Consider the following 17,389-nt stretch of genomic DNA (forward strand, 5'->3'; position numbering starts at 1 on the left):
AGATGTGAGGCCTTCGATTAATTGCGTCGATCCGGCGTCAAACAAACACACATGCTCGTGTACTTGCACCAACAGCATTATCTTCGATCAACCGCACCTTTCGTCTTCTCAAATTGGTGGGAGCTGTTGCTCTTCTCTGGAAGACTGCCAGGCAGAGAAGGACACATATATCAAGAGCGAGCAGGAGTTGAACACTCAACTCAATGACAAAGAGAGAGACACTAAGCGTGGGGAGCAACTGTCAGCAGACCTGCGCACTTGCAAGGGGGTGCCCTTCAGATATAAGGGCTGCTGGAAAGATAGCGCAAATCGAGTGCTAAAAGGAAGCCAACGTAAATTGGTGCAATTGACGGAGAGTCTTAAAGGGTCAGATTGTGCCTCTAAGTACGGAGGTGACAACAGTCAGACATGCGGAGGTTGTTAGAGCTTATCCCTTTATTCAAAAGAGGTGTGAGTGGTTTCCTGACCCCAAGGTAGTGGCAATGAAGCTATGGGGTGTTAGTTGAGCGGAAACTCTTCGGTTTCTTTGGACGGTCGTTGATCTCTTTTTGAAAAGCCATATTCGTAGCGTGACATTGAGTTGTTTTTACTGTGCCACGAGTTTGCTAGCGCCCTCGGTTGCTGCAGAGTCTTACCATCCCCGTTGTTCATATAGGTAGTCATGTTACGTGTCAATCGTCAGTTGTATAGTCATTATGTACTTGATAAGTATACCGAAAGTTACTATACTCTCCAGATGCTTCACGATGATTGAGAGAGTATCTGATAGTCTAGATATGCACAACTAAGTGGAGAGATACGTATTGAGGTGTGGTGGCGCAAGAGAGAGCAGGTTTTGCAGATACTGTTGCTCTCGAAACAAGGTATTTGCAACCGGTTCTTTCGCTCCATTTCTGAGCCTCTCGTTTCGTTCAACGAGTGTTCGAGACATTTCGTTGCCGATAAAGTATGCGATCCGCAGACTCTAGCAGGCAGAAGAATAATAAGACTTAGTCTCCGAAGCCGACTGCACGAGACTTCTGCATTTGACATGCCTGTAAGAATCGCGGGCTCAGAGCGATGGGCAACAGAAGAGGCTTAGTCTCCGAGTATTAAGGCCCCCAGCTAACTCCGTTTTGACTCAACATGGACGAGTACCATAGGTAACGGAGAAAAGTCGGCGCCATTAGCTCTGACAATGACCTAGGCTCTCGCATTTTTCATCGGAGTACCGTGTCTACCTCCCCATATCATAGCAACTGCGAGTAGACATGCAAATGGCGTAAAAGTGCGCGTCGATTTCTGGTTATACACTGTACTCCAGACACCTCGCTAGCAGCGAGATCATATGATACTCAGAGCCTCCTCCCATTGTTGTCGAAAGTGCTCTTCCCCACGCTGTGTCTTGTACCAAACCACTCCTTCCATGCACTGGAGAATATCGTCCCATGTACGTAACTCTAAACCACGAGCAACGGTCGTAGCTTTCGCAGTGAACCAACCAGACGTCAAAGCGTCCTGCGATGCGGCCATCCCAACAATCAGAACCCACAAAGCTAAAGGCCCATTTTCAATCGCAAACATGGGTAAAAGGCTTCTGATACTTCTTCTGAGTTCTGCAACCAAGGAAGACTGTAGATGCGCATGCGAGAAGTAAGTCGGTCCGTGAATGATGAGCATATACAGTGCTACAGCACATCGAATGGATTGTGATGTCGCAATCAGGTTTGCATGCCCAGGCTGTGATTCATCCGGCGACCAGGCCAAGAGCTTGTGTAGGATGTAGCATGTCAAATCATGGAGATCAGTAGTCGAGAGGTTGTGCTCATGTGATACGCGAAACAGATGGCGCAGCTGCAGGAATACGTCGCTGATAGAAGGATCCAGTTCGAGATTAAGAAAGCCACATGGAATCTCATCTCGAGAGATAGTTTGTAGATGGAACCACTGAGGTATTGCAGCTATCCCATCACCAAGGCGTAGATCATCTTGTACGTCGAATTGTGGAGTTTGCATGAGTATCATTGAAACCCTAACAATGAGTATCAGTTTAGTATGCATAGATGGTGAAAGAGAGGTTTTGTACTTACCAAGAAACCATGCGTGCTGTAAGAGGGCTTGTAATCTTTAGTGAATGTATGCCTCCTCTCATTCGCACCATCTTCTTGACGCCCTCAATGTGCATACTGCCAATCGTCGTATTACCTTTACCAAACTACGATGCCAAATGTCAGTCGATCATGTGCGTTGAATATCCATGGGTAGAAAACCATCATACCTCTATAGCAGCAAGTGTAACGACTGAGTCCATGGTTTCGTCCTGAGAAGCTAATAGCGGATTGTTAACGCGTCGCCGAACCAATGAGATGGAATCTGCCATGAGGACTTCCGAGTTGTCGAAACCGTTCTGAGCTCTCATCTCGATGTCTAACGATGCCGTCTGGAGGCTGACGTGGAACAGAGCTGGATCTTGCAGTGCGCGGGGCCACCATGACACGACAAACGGGTTTGATGTTGTCTTGAGATCTAATGGATAATACTGAAAAGCGATATTTGACAAGACTAGACTTTGTCAGTCATCCTCTCTCCAGATCTTGGCGAGAGGAACACGATGGTTGATGCACGGAGTAAGATGCGTTTTGTCGTGCCGCAAGTATGCCAGCGGAGCAGGCATGACTTCTCTTACTTACAGTGAACGATGAGTTGCTGCACACGAGCCCGAGGTAGTCTCGTCGTTGGATAGGCGTCAAACGGATCTAAAGCATTGCTCGCGGGGTTATTCCATAGTATTGGGGACGAAAATGTGTCTTTCTGGATGATTTCTGTGGTATAAGAATGTATGGTCTCGGTGGGCGACGAAGTAAGTGGCTCGTTCGCATAGACGCAACTGGCTTTCCTTTTGAGACATCGTGAGCATTGAGGTGTGCGAAGATCGCAGCTCAGCTTGGATCTCGCACAAGCATCACAGGATCTTCTGAGTGTCCTGCGCATATTGAGATGGAATTCCGAGGTTCGAACATGACTTCTGTGCATGAAGGGGAGATGGGCGTATGCGGGAAGGCGCGGGTCATTCGCTTACGTTAGCGTTGACAGGGATCAATGAGGTCGTATGCCTGTCATTATCTCCGGGGCTCGAGTCTCCACCGTCAGAAAGCGAGAGCTCTTCCTAGACTGTGCAGCGCTTTTCTTTTGAGCATTCTCAAGACACCATCCTTATTATTTTACTTGGAAACGCCATTCCTAGTCCTTGGAGCTATCGCTGTTAGTTAGCACAGGAGCGTAAGACTGTCAGGCGAATAATAGAGTTTTGGGCCTAGGAACTCAGTGTGCACCCGTTTGCTAGACGTGAGCGGCACAATGCTTTATGAGGCTTCCAATTGCCTTACTGAATATCCAAGCATTCTAGAATTCACTGAAAAGAGTATTGTATGGTTCTAAGAGCCTGTTAATCACCTATAAACTCTGGAGCAAGAAATCTGCCCAGCGCACCGATCGCGTTACGAGACCACGGCGAGATCAGTAGACGAATTCGAGGCCGCACGCTGCTTGCAAATTTCCAGATTCCTTTCAGATTTCAAATACGAACATTCTCTTTACGCGAGGAGACCGTTTGCTCATATAATTTACACCCCAACCCCAAAACAGTCAATCGCGACCCTGATTGCCACCCGGTCATATGCACCGCAGATCTCGCCCTTCCAGAAGACCGACCATGCTCATTCTACGATATTGCGGGGAAGCTTAGAATAGCCCCATCGTCTACCTATCGCGTTCTCGTTCTCGTTGGTGATACTGGAGACGAGGGCCATTGGGCCTGGGTTGCGGCTCGCTTAATTTGGGTAAATGTGGATGTTATGCGGTCGAGAGCGGACGGAATCGCTATTGGATATTAGGTATAAAGGAATAGCAGAGTGCTATACGGTGGCCAGAATTCGTGTCGGTCCAGGTATGATGCAGATCCCGTAGAAAAGTTCGAAACTGCAGCGGCGTGGCTAGACTGGGCGTTGGGTATAAAAGCAGAGCAGATCACGATTGTTGCCAGAGAGCATTCGATACATACATATTGTCCTCGCATTCAGCTCATCGTTTTTTAGTGAGAAACTCGTACCACGCTTCAGACAGCGCTACACACGCAGCACATCAACTTACACATCAACTCCATCGCCAACGATGCGCTCCTTACTCCCCCTCGTCACCCTTCCGCTCTTAGCTCTCGCCGCCCCGCCTACCTCTCCAACAATAACGCGGCTCGTCTTCTCCGGCTCAGGATGTCCCAATGACTCCGGTTCCGTAAAGTCGGATAGCGCGACCCTCAGCGACACCGCCGGTGTCTCCTTCACGCAACTCAAAGGTGACTCAACAGACAACTGCGCCGTGCACATTCAATCGGCTGGAGCGAGTGCTGGCTGGCAGGTTGCTGTCAGACAAGTTGATTACGTTGGCGACGTGAATTTGAAGGGAAACAGCGGGCTCGATACATACACACAGGTCTTCTGGAGTGAAAACGCTGGGAATACTGTAAGTGCTATCTCCTCCGGGTAGATATAAATCATGCTGATTATATGTAGGGTGTACTTACTGGCGGTCTTACATGCGCCGGTCCTGAGATCAAAGACTACATCACCGTACGAAGTAGCACTGCGGATCTTAAGTGGTCAAAGTGCACGGGCGCGGACGGCAACCCCGGTATCTTGAACGTCAACTTCAGGCCAGTCATCCAAGGTGACTTTGGTACTTATGACTTCAAACACGCTGCTTGGAAGCTGGAATGGCGGAAATGTTAGAGCGGTCTAAAACACCATGACTCAGGAGGGCAAGAGAGTAAAGCATGTACATGAATATGGGCGGATGTGCCAGGACAATGTAATGATATACTCGTATGTATGCAATTCTTGTTTACCAGACCCCGGTGCCATCCCTGTATGGTCGTATTGAAGCTGGTCCAATGTACTGCACAAGTGCTACCGTTCTCCTCGCCCTCGTTCCATCTAGTTCGGCTATCGAAGGCGCTCGCCAGGTCACAAGCCTAAATAGCTGGAGGCGTTGCGATTACGGGTGAAAGCGTAAACTTTGGAATGGTGATATCGGAGTCTCCCGGCCCTGTTTCAATTGGTGCGTCTTCAGGCGATCCCGCCTTATTCTACCCAAGAGTTCATCGTCGACATCCACACAGTTGTACTTGTACTCCTTCGGAGTTCTCTGTCGGTGATTCTGAACATAATGCAGTATGTTTATGCCAATAGCGGTAGAGTGCCCCGTCAAGGAATGATCTGGTTGTAGAATGACTGTATATCGACCTGGAGTATTCTCACCATGCTGATTGTTCGAGTAAAGGAGTGGCGCCCGGTAGAACATAGTCGAATCAGGTGCGGGTGTCAGTTGTCCAGTGTTGAACCTGAAGTTACAGACCACCACCTCGACTCCAGGATCTGATCTGATGCGTGCCAAAATGTGTTCATTAACTCTCTTACATGCGTACATGGTGCGCTTCCTTCGAAACTGTGTCCGCATCCGCTCGCATGTAGGTCTCCATATCAGTGTCCACAGCCACCGAGTGGTCCGTGAGAGAATGTCCGGGGTGGAGATACACCAGGTACTCGCCATACCTAAAACATCCGTCGGACTCCCAATCCCGATACCTGAGCGGTGCCTCATAGCTGCCGCGACTCATGGCGGTACGAACGTAGTTGGCTAGACTGCACACTTTGTGCGTTGAGGCAGTGAAGTGGCGCTCAAAACATGAACCTGAACGCGGATACAAGAATATCTGAATAGCAAACTCGGAGAAGCTGACAGATAGACCCAGATGATTCGCGGTGTGTTACTCGGTATCAGCTAGAGTGTTATACGTGGAAGTGTTACGGAGGCGCGTCGCTGCTGCTGTCATACGGCGTAACCAGAAGCGCCCACCATTCGTCCGGGGAACTCTTAATAGCAACGCAAAAATGCGCACCTACCTATGATCGAACTCATAGCATCTCGGGTGCAACTTGGGCATGCAAAGGTAGCCTCGCGACAGTGTAAGCTGAATTTGATCGGAAGTTGAATGCGGCGCGTGGCTGCCAGCGATACCATCACACCGACGCGTCTAGCGCGATTCAGTCATGATCCAGCGGGTAGACGTCATACTGTCACAACCAACCTCCACCATCGACATCTTTATCTTGCCTGCAACAATGTCTGGAAGACAGACTCTATGGGACAACAATGTACTGTTAGAAAGATCAGCCGAGAATGAACACAATAAGCAACGATCTATAAGCTCCGCATTCAGCGGAATTCCGCACCCATGCCAGCCTTCATAGACGGAATCCCACGCACGCGTCGCTCCTTTGATCGAAACCTATTGGCTGATACCGGCCTCCTGAGCATCGCGTGTAGTTGTCGACGCGTAGCAAAGGATGCGTAATGGACTTGAAACGACCCGCGGCGGAGATCCGCAGCAGGCTACCATGTTACAATGGCTTTCGAACTACCAATATTTCCATCACTGAGTCGAAACGACATTAATCCAGTGTGACAAACTACCTCAATGACGCAAGAGCTTTTAGTCGGTAAGATAATACACCACACACTAGACTTCCAGCTAACCCAATCCCAAGAGTTGCCTACAGCTACCCATGATGCTTTCATCGCCTTCGTCGAGGACAGGTCCTCTTTCGCCCTTCTTTTCAACCTAACAGACGGCAACAGAATCGAAGCCTATGTGTCTATACGTCAGTCCCATACATCATTCCAACTCGAGCTGAACGAGCTTGAAAGCAACCTCAATACGTCGAAGCCAGCCTACATCGTTCTACGCCGCGGCGACTCGCTCACATTCATCACGTATGTGCCTTACCGCGCTAAAGAAGAAACTCGCAATATTCTCCTCGGACGCAGACACGATGTTGTACAACAACTTGGCGGAACGTATATATCATGCTCGATCATATGCAAAGAAATTGCAGAGATCACAGACGCTCGATCGTGGGCAGAACGAGACGCGGATGCTACGTCGCCTGATACTGCAAGCACCCAATGTGATGACAAGGGGTCGTGTAATTGCGCTGAGCATGCCGAGATATGTATGAAAGATGTAGGATACAAGAAGAATAAATGCCGGCTATGCGATCGTCGCATGAAGAACAGGATCTCGCCTGCAGCTTTGGAGGCACTGAAGCTGCTCCAAACTCAGGGTGTAGCTGTGCAGATTGTATGATACCTATGTTGCTACTCGTTTTGATCTGAAACGCTGACAGTCTTCAGTCCGTCGATATCACCACCGAAACTCTCGAACTGAACTACATCAAGAATGATATACTTCCAGAATATGTCGCATCAACACTTCCAGAAGGCAAGCCCAGTTTCACCTTCTACCGCCACCCGAATACTCGGCTACTCTACTTCATATTCCATTCGCCCGACAACGCCTCAGTGCAGGAGCGCATGAAGCACACAATGGCCATACCAGGTCTGATCAACGTCCATGCTCAAGACCAGAACGTGCATGTAGACCAGAAGATTGAGATTCACGATCCGGATGACCTCGTATTCGAAGCCAAAGACGAGCGCATTGGGAAGTTTAGGAGCGTATATTTGAGGAACAGGTTCCAAGGCACGGAAAGCACGTACGATAGCCTTGAAGTAGACAAAGACTTTTACGATAAAGTTGAATAGCTCTGTTCATCTAGATATCGATCTGCTATAGTCAAGTTATGGAACCTGTAAAGTTTCTTCTAATTGGCGAATTATCAGACAGGCTTTGGGTTTTTGGGCAGACATGAAGGGATTGGTGTATGAGAATAAAGATGCGGTCAGGAAAAGTACAAGAAGGACTAGTAAATGATGATCTTAGAAATTGGCACGAGAGAGTGCGAACGGTAGCAAACTGGGAAGACCAAGTTTTCCAAAAACTGTAATCAGAAAACGGTTGCGTCTATCTTCTTGGCTATGAGAGATGTGGGATTTTCCATCACCTCACGGCGCGCTCGACTGAGCATTTGATTTTCCTATCCCACTCGCCCCCTCCGTACCATTTTTTATGTTCCATCTACGATATCCTCACACTCTACCCAAACATACATCTTCATCCCCTGTCTCAAGGGGCTATACCATTCTTCTATGTGGAATATTCTTAGCCAATCAAAATCCATCGCCCTACTTGTAGCATGATACTTCTTCAAGAGACCTTCGAGAGGCCTTCAAGGTGTTTATCCAGATAATGGTCTGCTTCAGTCAAGGTATGAAATTCGTATAGCATGGTCAGCAGGGCATCGCCTGATATATCGCGGAAAACTACGTAGAATTTTGAGTCGTGGTTGCTCAGACGTTCTGTGTAGTAGCTGTGGGTTGTTCGAAGTAAGGGGACTAGATGACGGTTTGTGATAGAAGGTTTGATGGGATCGAGGGTCGAAGCAAACTGGCTAACAGAATTATACACCCAAGTGAGTAGAAAGCGGTTGCTTTCACCGCTTAGTCAGGTTCTATCCGCTATGTGATTGATTCGGTCAGCTACAAAACATGCATCGACTTATTAGAAGTTGTCTCGTTCTATAGCGTGATTCTTGTATCCTATGGTATCGTACAGTACAAAAGCTCCGAATGCTGGATGTTGAATGAAACGCCGTTGCTTATATGCGAGTGTATGCCCCTGTGAATGCAGAGGATGCAATGGAGATGATAAGAAGTGTATAATGCGAAGATAATCCGCGCCGATGCAAAAGTATAGATCAAAACGATGAAAACAATGCAAATATGCAAGGCCACTCTTCTCCCAAAGGAGTTGCAATGCCCCTCTCTCCAACGCCAATGCTGGAATATGCGGAAGGCCTAAGTCTAGGTAGGCGTAGATGTCTTATGGCATGCAAGACTGTCTCTCAATCCCTCTCTTATTCTATGCCATAACGAAACGTATGATACCCAGAAGATAGCACATCTACATGGTCTTCCTCACACGCCTCCTCTTTCTCCCACTACCAATCTCTATACTCGAACTCATAGTATCCCTCGCGCTCCTCGGTGTAGAAAACCGCTCACGGATATGCTCTCGGATGACCTTCTTCGTCTTGTCGCGTTTCAACTGGCGCTCTTCATCTGGATTGACGAAACGATGCACGGTGCGGTGATCACGAATACGTTCTTCCTTGTCATGCTTGCCTTCTTTTTCAGTCTTGGGCCAGGGAAAGCCGTAGAGCTTCGAATGGCGTTCGCACCGGGGGCACTCTTTACGCGTGTTGTAGCCATCTTGCTGTACGAAGTCGGTGTCGCATGTCTGACAGTTGACCCATTTAGAGTACTTCGCCGAGAGAAGAGCGTTCGAGGTCATGTAGTCGCCTGGCTTACGCGTATTCTCGACATACTCTGCCTCATCTCCCTCTTCAACCGTGATCGGTGTGCCGACGCGGTTCTGAACGTCAAATCGTGACTTGGAACGTGTCGTACGGAGAGTGGCTCGAGGTTTGCGCTTGACAATCTGCTGGTTCACGTCGTCAAGTTCGAAGCTCTCAGAAAGTTCGCTGAGATCGGACATGTATGCGTCTTCGTCTGCAGGCGGGGAGGGCCACGGGGCGTTTACCGTTGTCGTAGTGATTTCCTCCTTCACTATGGCCACTCCAAGCGCTGGGCGATCTTGTATCGTCTGAGGGTCGACCTTCTCTTTATCATCGCTGACCTCATGTGCGTGATCCTCGTCGATTGATGTAGCATCTGTAGATGAGTGTGTTGACTTGGGCGAGGCCGCTGCTGTAGATGATTGCGGAGACGGTTCCCGTGATGAACTGATCAAATCCGTGTTCACCGTAAGGAGACCTTCGCATTGTTGGTTGCGGTTCTCGCGCGGTATTTCTGGCGATTTGTCTAAGTTGGCCGCCGGGTCTTCGATGCTCGATACTGGGAGTTCCTGGCGCAGGGATGACGTGCTATGCGCCTTTTTGAGTGTCGTTTTTCGCAGTAAATTAGATGTGTGCTGCTTGTTTGGTGAAGTCTTTTCTTCAAGTTTCGCACGTTTCGGGGTGGGCGTCGAGTCGCGCGAAGGATCTTCGTCTATTGAGTCATCTCGCGGCCTCTTCATGGAAGAAGAGGCAGCTTCGGAGGCGATTTCGTTTGTATGCCCTTCATCTGCGTTCTGCATCTCGTTATCGTTGTCGTCGTCGTTGGGCTCGACTCGCTTCATGGGTGCCCAGCCATTTTGCTGGAGACTTTCGCAAGTATTACACAAGCACTCTTCGTTGTCGTCACCAAAGTAATCTTCACCATAGGAAACTGTAATCTCCTCTCCTTCAAGAATCGGTTTCACTGCAACGATCTGCATGCCATCGTAGCCCTTGGTTGTGAGTTTTGCGTTCGCGTCGCAATCGTGGTTGGCGAAGCGCGCAGGGCCCAAGAACAGCGAGCGCGTCTTCTTCCTGCTCGAAATGACTAGACTGAAGTCCTTGCGCGCCAACTCCAAAACCTTTTCTTGCTCCTCTGTCATAGCCACTTGTACGCCAGTCAGATACTTGATCTCCTCGCGTGGATTGATGTCTCGTCGCGCGGTAATGGAAGCCTCGTGCTCGGTAATCATGTAACGGTTGGTGGTGGTGACCTCGAATTGGCAATCTGACATGTAGATATTGACATATCTCCGGAGGTGGCGCTTGAACTGGTCCTGGTCTCGCTCATCCTTGAGAGTATTCACGAATCTGCGTAGGCCTGGTAGTTGTAATAACCTTTGCACAGCCTCGGCCGGGTCTTTCTCCCATACAACGTGTTGCCGGATGATGTCGGCAACATCTTCCTCATGCAGCCCTCTCGATCCCGTGAATCGACCACCTCTGTTCTTGCGAATCTTAGCCCAGAAGTACAGTTTATCCACGAGCGCGTCGGTGATTATATCGTCGAATGTGGCAAGCTTGTCCAGCGTGAGTTTCGTTGAGGGCGCCATGACCGCGCGATGGGATAGTGAAATGAGGTCGGGGGTGTATGCGCAAGCAGCCGTTGGTCATGAAGATCGTGAGGAGTCGTAGGGTCTCGTGATTAAGGGGGTGGTTGGTAGGGCTGACTGACGTTATTGTAGCCAGAAACGGAACGACAACGCATTCACCGTCAGAGTACAATAACAGGGAGACGAAAAGAGAAAGAGCGTCCCAGACAACAGCAGCGATGCGCGCGAGGAGAGGAAAGAGCGACGGGCGCAACCGCTCACCCGACGACAATGTGCGGGAGTAAGTTGCGTCGACAAGGCTCGCGCTCGATATCCCTGTACTCAGCCGCCCTGCTTATGGAGACGCGCATAGGCCCTGGGGTGAAAGCATAAGCGAGAAGACTGGGGGTGATGGCCTAAGCCGCCGAACTGCCAAAGAAAGCCCGACACTACTACGACTTGCAACTTTGATACTGCCGACACGACCACCCACTGCACAACCACGAAATAGCGCGCATCGAGGCAGGCAGTCGAAATCGGGATTCCAAGAGAAGGCACACAACATGATTCAATTAAAGGTGTGCCAAATCCGGCGATGGAGGCGGCAGAGCAAGGACTGATGGCCACCCTTCTAGACCCTCGTAAATTGCATCGACAACTCCGGTGCCGCCATAGTTGAATGCGTCAACGTCCTGCGATCGAAACGCCCCGCGAAAGTCGGTATGTGCAGAAAATTGAAGAGGAATAGCATACGCCTAGAATAAAGGCTGATGGAAGCAGGCGACCGCATAGTAGTAGTCGTAAAGAAGCAGCGAAATTTCGGTCCCGAAACCGGTAACAGCGTTTCCATCGGCGCAGCGAACAAAGTACGGCGAGGAGATGTACGACACGCGGTTGTAGTACGGACAGCAAAGAAGTGGCAGCGACCGGATGGCAGTGTGGTCAAGTTTGACGATAACGCCTGTGTGCTGATCAATAAGGCTGGAGAACCTATTGGATCCAGAGTCAGTGGTGTTGTTGCGGCGGAACTGAGGCAGAAGCAGTGGTCCAAGATTCTGTCGCTGGCGCCTATGCACGTATAATGGCATGAGGCATGATGGTGGGGGGATCAAAGATGCATTTTTGGGAGTCTATGGAGCGCTTTGGAATGTAACATTATGTGTATGCCACTAAACTATACCCACGGGTATCTGAAGATCGCTTGTTCCTAAACTCCTCGCAGTAAATGTTGTGAGATTAAACGCCAGCTACATGCATTCCGTATCGTTATCCTTCTAATTATCAGACGGGCGTGAGACATGACCGCATCCGGCGCAAACATAGTAAAGGGCCTGGGAAAGTCAGAATCGCTCGCCGAGTTGTTTGACAAACTTACCATGCCCGTCTCGGCGGTCCGCTGCTGCGACTGGAAGAAGACGGCTTCGTTCTCGCCGCACTCTGTGCATTGCTTCTGGATGCGCGGTAACTAGAGGCAGGCACAGTCAGCGAGCACGCCCAAGAGCAAGCAAGCAACTGTACTGGTGGAAGACGCAAGGGGCGCTTTCAGGACTGAGGTTCGTCCCACATGTCCTCATCGAAGTCGTCGTCGTAATCTTCAAACATGTCATCCTCCTCGCGCATCTGTTGCTGGGGACGCTCTGCTTGCGGGTCCTCGTCCTCGGCCTCCAGGGCAAAGCCAGGAGCCGATTCCTCGCCGCACTCCTGGCACATGATGGGCATGCCACACATGGTGCAGCAGGGCATCTCCTCAGAAAGAGCGGCCTGGGCAGCTTGGGCATCGGACAGGGAGTAACCAACCGTAGGATCCTGAGCAACCTCGGCTGTGACACCGGCTGTGGCTCCGACTGTGGACGCGATTTCGTGGCGCATAACGCAGGATGAGGGCGCTTCTTCGGTGAAGTTGCATGTGCGGCAGGCGAAAAGCAGCTTGTTCTCAGACTTGTCTTCGCGGGGGAACAGCAGGTTCGAGCTGCGTTTGTTTAGCAACCTTGTTTGTCACAGAGAAGAGGAAAATGCCACTCACCATTCTGAGCAGAAGCGGAAGAGAATGGGCTCCTTGCCGCCCTTGGAGCCTCCCATTTGTGCTGCTGGGGATGCCATGTCGATGGCAGATGTGGCGGGTGTAAAAGCCGTAATTCGTGTGTGCTCGTGTAGCGAGTGTAGTCGTAACGGTCGTATTATTTGCGCAAGTCGAGAAATGTCGAGAAAAAGTGCAGCCGCAAGGAAATCTGAGAGTCAAAGTCGAGGCAGAGTCACGTCGGTGAGCGCGGGCCACCCGTCTTGATTCGCGGCTGCTGTTGCTGTGCAGAGCCGCGCTCTGTGTTTGGATGGCGCCCCCGCATTATCGACCTTGAAGCGCCGATCGCCTTGTCCACCGCCTGCAATTCTAGACGTCGCTCCACGCTGCACGTATAACAACCGTGCGGAGACTCCTATCAAGCTCTGCATTACTTGCCCTCTGCCGTAGCACACGCCGTCCTACGTATACAGATAGACTATCAGCAAACATGGTGAGCATTGCGCCTTTCGGCCCAACCCATCTTATGCAGCATCTCACGCGTCATAGTCGTCCGCCGAAACTGGACTCCCTGAAGGATGGGAGGTGCGCCGCTCCAACACGAAGAACCTCCCATACTACTTTCACGCCCAGACAAAAGACTCGCGATGGGAACCACCACAGGGAACAGACCCGGACAAGCTGAAGGCGTACATGGCTGCCAACCACAGCTCCAAGGGCGTTGCGCCAGCAGCGTCGGCGGGGACTGAGGGCAAGATCCGATGCGCCCATCTTCTTGTCAAGCACCGTGACAGCAGGCGTCCGGCCAGTTGGCGGGAACCCAAGATTACGCGCTCAGTGGAAGATGCGCGCAAGATGATTGAGAGCTACCACGAACAGATCAAGGCATACGAGGAGGGAAAGGAAGACCCCAACGCCAAATCTCTGTCTGAGCTCGCGACGACCGAGTCGGATTGCAGCAGCGCTCGCAAGGGGGGCGATCTGTAAGTGCTTGCGGCGTTGGACACGTTGGGAAACACTAACGCCATCAGGGGCTTCTTTGGCAAGGGCGACATGCAGAAGGAGTTTGAGCAGGCTGCCTTTGCCCTCGACAAGGGCCAGGTGAGCGGCATGGTCGAGACGGCGTCGGGCGTTCACTTGATTCAAAGGTGGGACGACTCTCACATGTCTAGGTATGATGCTAACAGGATGCAATACAGGCTCGAGTAACCAACTAGTCGCGCGACGACTAAAGCATAAGAGCGTGACGTACCGTGATGAGGGGTTTACTGGGACGCGTGCGGGCTATGCCAAACTGGAAGAGTTCGGGTGCGTTGCTCAGGCGCGTCGTCGATGACCACCCAACACCAAACAGTGATGATGGTAGTACTAGTAATGCTACTATCATAAGACATGCATGTGAAAACCGTCTCAGGGCGCGGGCACGTTGGAAGTGTGGTGTGTCGTATATCTGTTAACCTGATTACGTCTTTTGCCATGCTCATCTGGTCGATCAGCCATTGGTTAGGGGACCATACGTCGTTCAACGCGTGCTGACGGCAAGCAGACCACAATCCAGCAGGAGATAGAGTTTGTGGGGCCGGAACCAGAGGAGTCGAGATGAAAATCCTCGTAATCGCCCGCACACAGCCCACGTCGACCAAAATCGCGCTCTGATACAAAAGCGCGCAGCTGGACTTGCTTCTCCAATCCACCATCTCTCACCATAACGCTCCTGCGCTTTGACAGAGACTTCGGCTAACGCGACTTCCCCCGCCAAAGCTATCCCTACGCTACTGCAGTAAGTAGGCGCCGGCCTCTAAGTACATATGTACCTCAGTCAGCTGATGTTCAAACTTGAAACGGAAATACTAAAAGACGTCTTAGAGCATTCTGCGAGCCGTTTTCGCACACGTCTCTCCTCACACTCGAACGGTTTCAGTGTGTGTGGCTGGTTTCGGCATCCCAAGAGCCTGCGCCTCGCTCCCAAGCCAGCCCAGTTCCGGATCAGCCCGAGACAGCAAGGAAGCGACGGTCCAGTGACGTACCATGTAAGTTGGCTGGGGATTTTTCTTTTTTAGGCGTCAGCCCACCTCAGCAGACAAGCAGCAGCAATATCCGGCGCAGGTTCTAGACATGCCGAGATAATTCATTCTGGGTCCATCTTGCGTTGCGATAGCGTGGCGGGCATGCCGTGCAGCAACTGCAGGTGGGCAGCCATGATCCCGAATGTCTGGGTATCTCACCCTAGCACCTTTTTCATTGTCCGCGCACGCACAGCGTTTTTCCCTGCGTCACAGTAGCCTGCAATTTCACTCTCAAGCTCCTGGGCACTTGGGCTCACCAACCACAGTGCCACAGCTTACCCGCCCCCATCACCCCTTCACTATCCAGGCTTTGTACCCTTACCTCACGGCATCCCCGATTGCACAGCCCGTGCAATTCCTCGCACCGTGAATTGACGTAGTTGCCCCGTCAAGCTCTATGGGAAAGTGCCTTGGGCCGTAGATTCCCATCACCACCAGCACACGCACCAACGCTGCCCGCAAAGTGCCCGCACACCCCTGCTCGACTCCACACCTCGCCCTGTTTACTCCGCTGCGACCTTCGATCACCAGCGCTTCCGCGATCTTTCACCCTTCCACCTCCACCACTCTTCACCCAAAATATTTGTCTAGAAGATTCCCGTCGCTCTCTACAAATACCACTCACGCTCCTTTGAGACTTCAGAAGCATCACTCATTGCAGTGCACCCCGCAATCCACTACTAAGCCTCCACCTCCACTCTTTGTCGACCAAAACTCCACACAGACCTATTCGATATACTACATTGCCGTTATGGCTGCTCCACCATCTCCCCACCCTGTCATTCGTGACCCTATCCCAACATCTCGTCGTAACTCAAGTCGCAAGACCATTCCTTGCCTCTCACGAACTGCCTCCAACGTCGATGCTCCTCGCACCGTCTGCCCCAAGGACGGCGATGCTTTCAGCTACGACCCTTCTCACCTACGCCACTGGAACTGTCCTCAAGAGCTCTGGGACCGCCTTCCCAAGCAAGTCCAAGCTAGCCTGACCGATGTTCAGCATGCAGGTGCCGCTGTTCTAACTGGTAAGTCGAATCATTCTGCGTGCAAGTCGTCCGATACTAATCGAAACAGGCTTCGAGCGTCTCGACCAGCACTTTGACAGCTTTGAAGTCGACCCCAAGGCTACTGAAGACGAGCTTCTGGTTCACCTCGACGAGCTCCCTCCCCCAAAATTCCGTACAGTCAGCAATGCTAGCAGCGTCTTCCAGTCTGACTCCTCTCCGCCTCTGACTAGTGCGTCATCGGCCTCCCAGTCAGGAAGCGCGTCCCCTACGACTCCGGCCTTCTCTGGCGTGTCTGAGTCTCAAATCATGTCCCCCGGCTCACCCATTTGCTTGGGCCCCCCGGAGCTCTCTCGCTCACGTGAGCGCTCCTTCTCCACGCCGCTCAGGTCGCACGATGCCAAGTATGCTGCGGAGCTGTCGCACCTGCGCACTGAGGCCCTTCCCCGTCTACGTCACAAGTCTTACAAGGTCGACACAGAGTGGCAAGAGGCTAAACGTGTCAAGGATGCCCTCACTTCTGGCGGCATCAACGCTTTCGAGAACTTCTGGGCCGAGAAGAAGCTGCTGATTCTCAGTCTCAACGAGCGGGGCAAGCGTCTTGCGAGTGCCGCCGGTCTTGCTACCACCGGACTCGGCTGGTCCGCCCCGTAGAGGCTAGTGAGGTGGATCTCCTCGACTTGGTCTATCGAAATGGTTCACTGAACGCATCGGTCACGTGATTTGGCACAGCACTCCAGCTGCGGCCTGTCCATGACCACGAACTTCCTTTCCTTTCCCATTTCCTTGGAGTCCTGTTTCCTAGTTTCTGCTTCACTTCCTGTGCGTTTACTAGCGAGGAGTTGGTCGGTTGGCATTTATTCGTGTAGGCATTTACACTACAGATCGGGAAGATCTACATTTGGAATGGACATGAGTCTACGATAGATCTCATATACGCCCATGTCATCATGACGGCGGTCTCACGAGAGATCCATTTTGGTCCCATGGCGGCTGCCAAGCGACATTGCGACAGATTTAACACGGTTCATCTTAAAAGGTTAGCTCATATAACGAATGATAACATCTACATGACGACGTCTTTCGCACATATTCCTGCTTATCAGCGATGCATGCCACTTCCGTCATTTGTTTCCTCCGAGGGATGATGCCTTGCTATAATTATATTGTGATGCCCAATACAGGCCCTATCGAGGTGCAGCTGCATGAGTTGTGGCTGCCCAACACTCAAGAGTGTGTCCAATGCCTCAACCCATCTTCAAACAGAAGCTGACAATGCGCACCAATATTGTTGACGCGGGTCGTGCCAACAATGAGGTTGGTCATGTAGAAATGCAGCCAAGCTAAAGCAAGCCCGATCCTGCAGGTTCTCGGCACTGCTGCAGCCTGCGCCTGCCAGCCAACTCAACCCCGCCCCTGCCACAGCAACGAGAGGGGTGCG

The 17,389-nt window shown here is 51.3% G+C and overlaps 7 protein-coding genes across 7 annotated transcripts; 4 read left to right on the forward strand and 3 right to left on the reverse strand.

Annotated features, from left to right (window-relative positions):
• Positions 1-1,323: 1,323 nt before the first annotated feature.
• Positions 1,324-2,398, reverse strand: ALTATR162_LOCUS8663 (uncharacterized protein; the record flags this gene model as incomplete). Its single annotated transcript, XM_043316296.1, has 3 exons — positions 1,324-2,011; positions 2,070-2,194; positions 2,258-2,398. 3 exons carry the CDS (start codon positions 2,396-2,398, stop codon positions 1,324-1,326), a joined length of 954 nt encoding a protein of 317 aa, XP_043172231.1.
• A 1,751-nt stretch (positions 2,399-4,149) lies between these two features.
• Positions 4,150-4,763, forward strand: ALTATR162_LOCUS8664 (uncharacterized protein; the record flags this gene model as incomplete). Its single annotated transcript, XM_043316297.1, has 2 exons — positions 4,150-4,497; positions 4,548-4,763. 2 exons carry the CDS (start codon positions 4,150-4,152, stop codon positions 4,761-4,763), a joined length of 564 nt encoding a protein of 187 aa, XP_043172232.1.
• A 1,748-nt stretch (positions 4,764-6,511) lies between these two features.
• ALTATR162_LOCUS8665 (uncharacterized protein) lies at positions 6,512-7,638 on the forward strand (the record flags this gene model as incomplete). Its single annotated transcript, XM_043316298.1, has 3 exons — positions 6,512-6,533; positions 6,582-7,174; positions 7,228-7,638. The coding sequence occupies 3 exons, from the start codon at positions 6,512-6,514 to the stop codon at positions 7,636-7,638; spliced, it is 1,026 nt and encodes a 341-aa protein (XP_043172233.1).
• A 1,258-nt stretch (positions 7,639-8,896) lies between these two features.
• Positions 8,897-10,882, reverse strand: ALTATR162_LOCUS8666 (uncharacterized protein; the record flags this gene model as incomplete). Its single annotated transcript, XM_043316299.1, has 1 exon — positions 8,897-10,882. The coding sequence occupies one exon, from the start codon at positions 10,880-10,882 to the stop codon at positions 8,897-8,899; it is 1,986 nt and encodes a 661-aa protein (XP_043172234.1).
• A 1,521-nt stretch (positions 10,883-12,403) lies between these two features.
• Positions 12,404-12,961, reverse strand: ALTATR162_LOCUS8667 (uncharacterized protein; the record flags this gene model as incomplete). The annotated part of the gene is made up of 2 exons (XM_043316300.1): positions 12,404-12,830; positions 12,885-12,961. The coding sequence occupies 2 exons, from the start codon at positions 12,959-12,961 to the stop codon at positions 12,404-12,406; spliced, it is 504 nt and encodes a 167-aa protein (XP_043172235.1).
• A 407-nt stretch (positions 12,962-13,368) lies between these two features.
• Positions 13,369-14,900, forward strand: ALTATR162_LOCUS8668 (uncharacterized protein; the record flags this gene model as incomplete). Its single annotated transcript, XM_043316301.1, has 5 exons — positions 13,369-13,371; positions 13,428-13,861; positions 13,910-14,050; positions 14,667-14,688; positions 14,745-14,900. 5 exons carry the CDS (start codon positions 13,369-13,371, stop codon positions 14,898-14,900), a joined length of 756 nt encoding a protein of 251 aa, XP_043172236.1.
• A 795-nt stretch (positions 14,901-15,695) lies between these two features.
• Positions 15,696-16,602, forward strand: ALTATR162_LOCUS8669 (uncharacterized protein; the record flags this gene model as incomplete). The annotated part of the gene is made up of 2 exons (XM_043316302.1): positions 15,696-15,969; positions 16,019-16,602. The coding sequence occupies 2 exons, from the start codon at positions 15,696-15,698 to the stop codon at positions 16,600-16,602; spliced, it is 858 nt and encodes a 285-aa protein (XP_043172237.1).
• Positions 16,603-17,389: the final 787 nt, after the last annotated feature.

Source organism: Alternaria atra (assembly GCF_907166805.1).
Source record: "Alternaria atra isolate CS162 genome assembly, contig: 29, whole genome shotgun sequence".
NCBI lineage: Eukaryota > Fungi > Ascomycota > Dothideomycetes > Pleosporales > Pleosporaceae > Alternaria > Alternaria atra.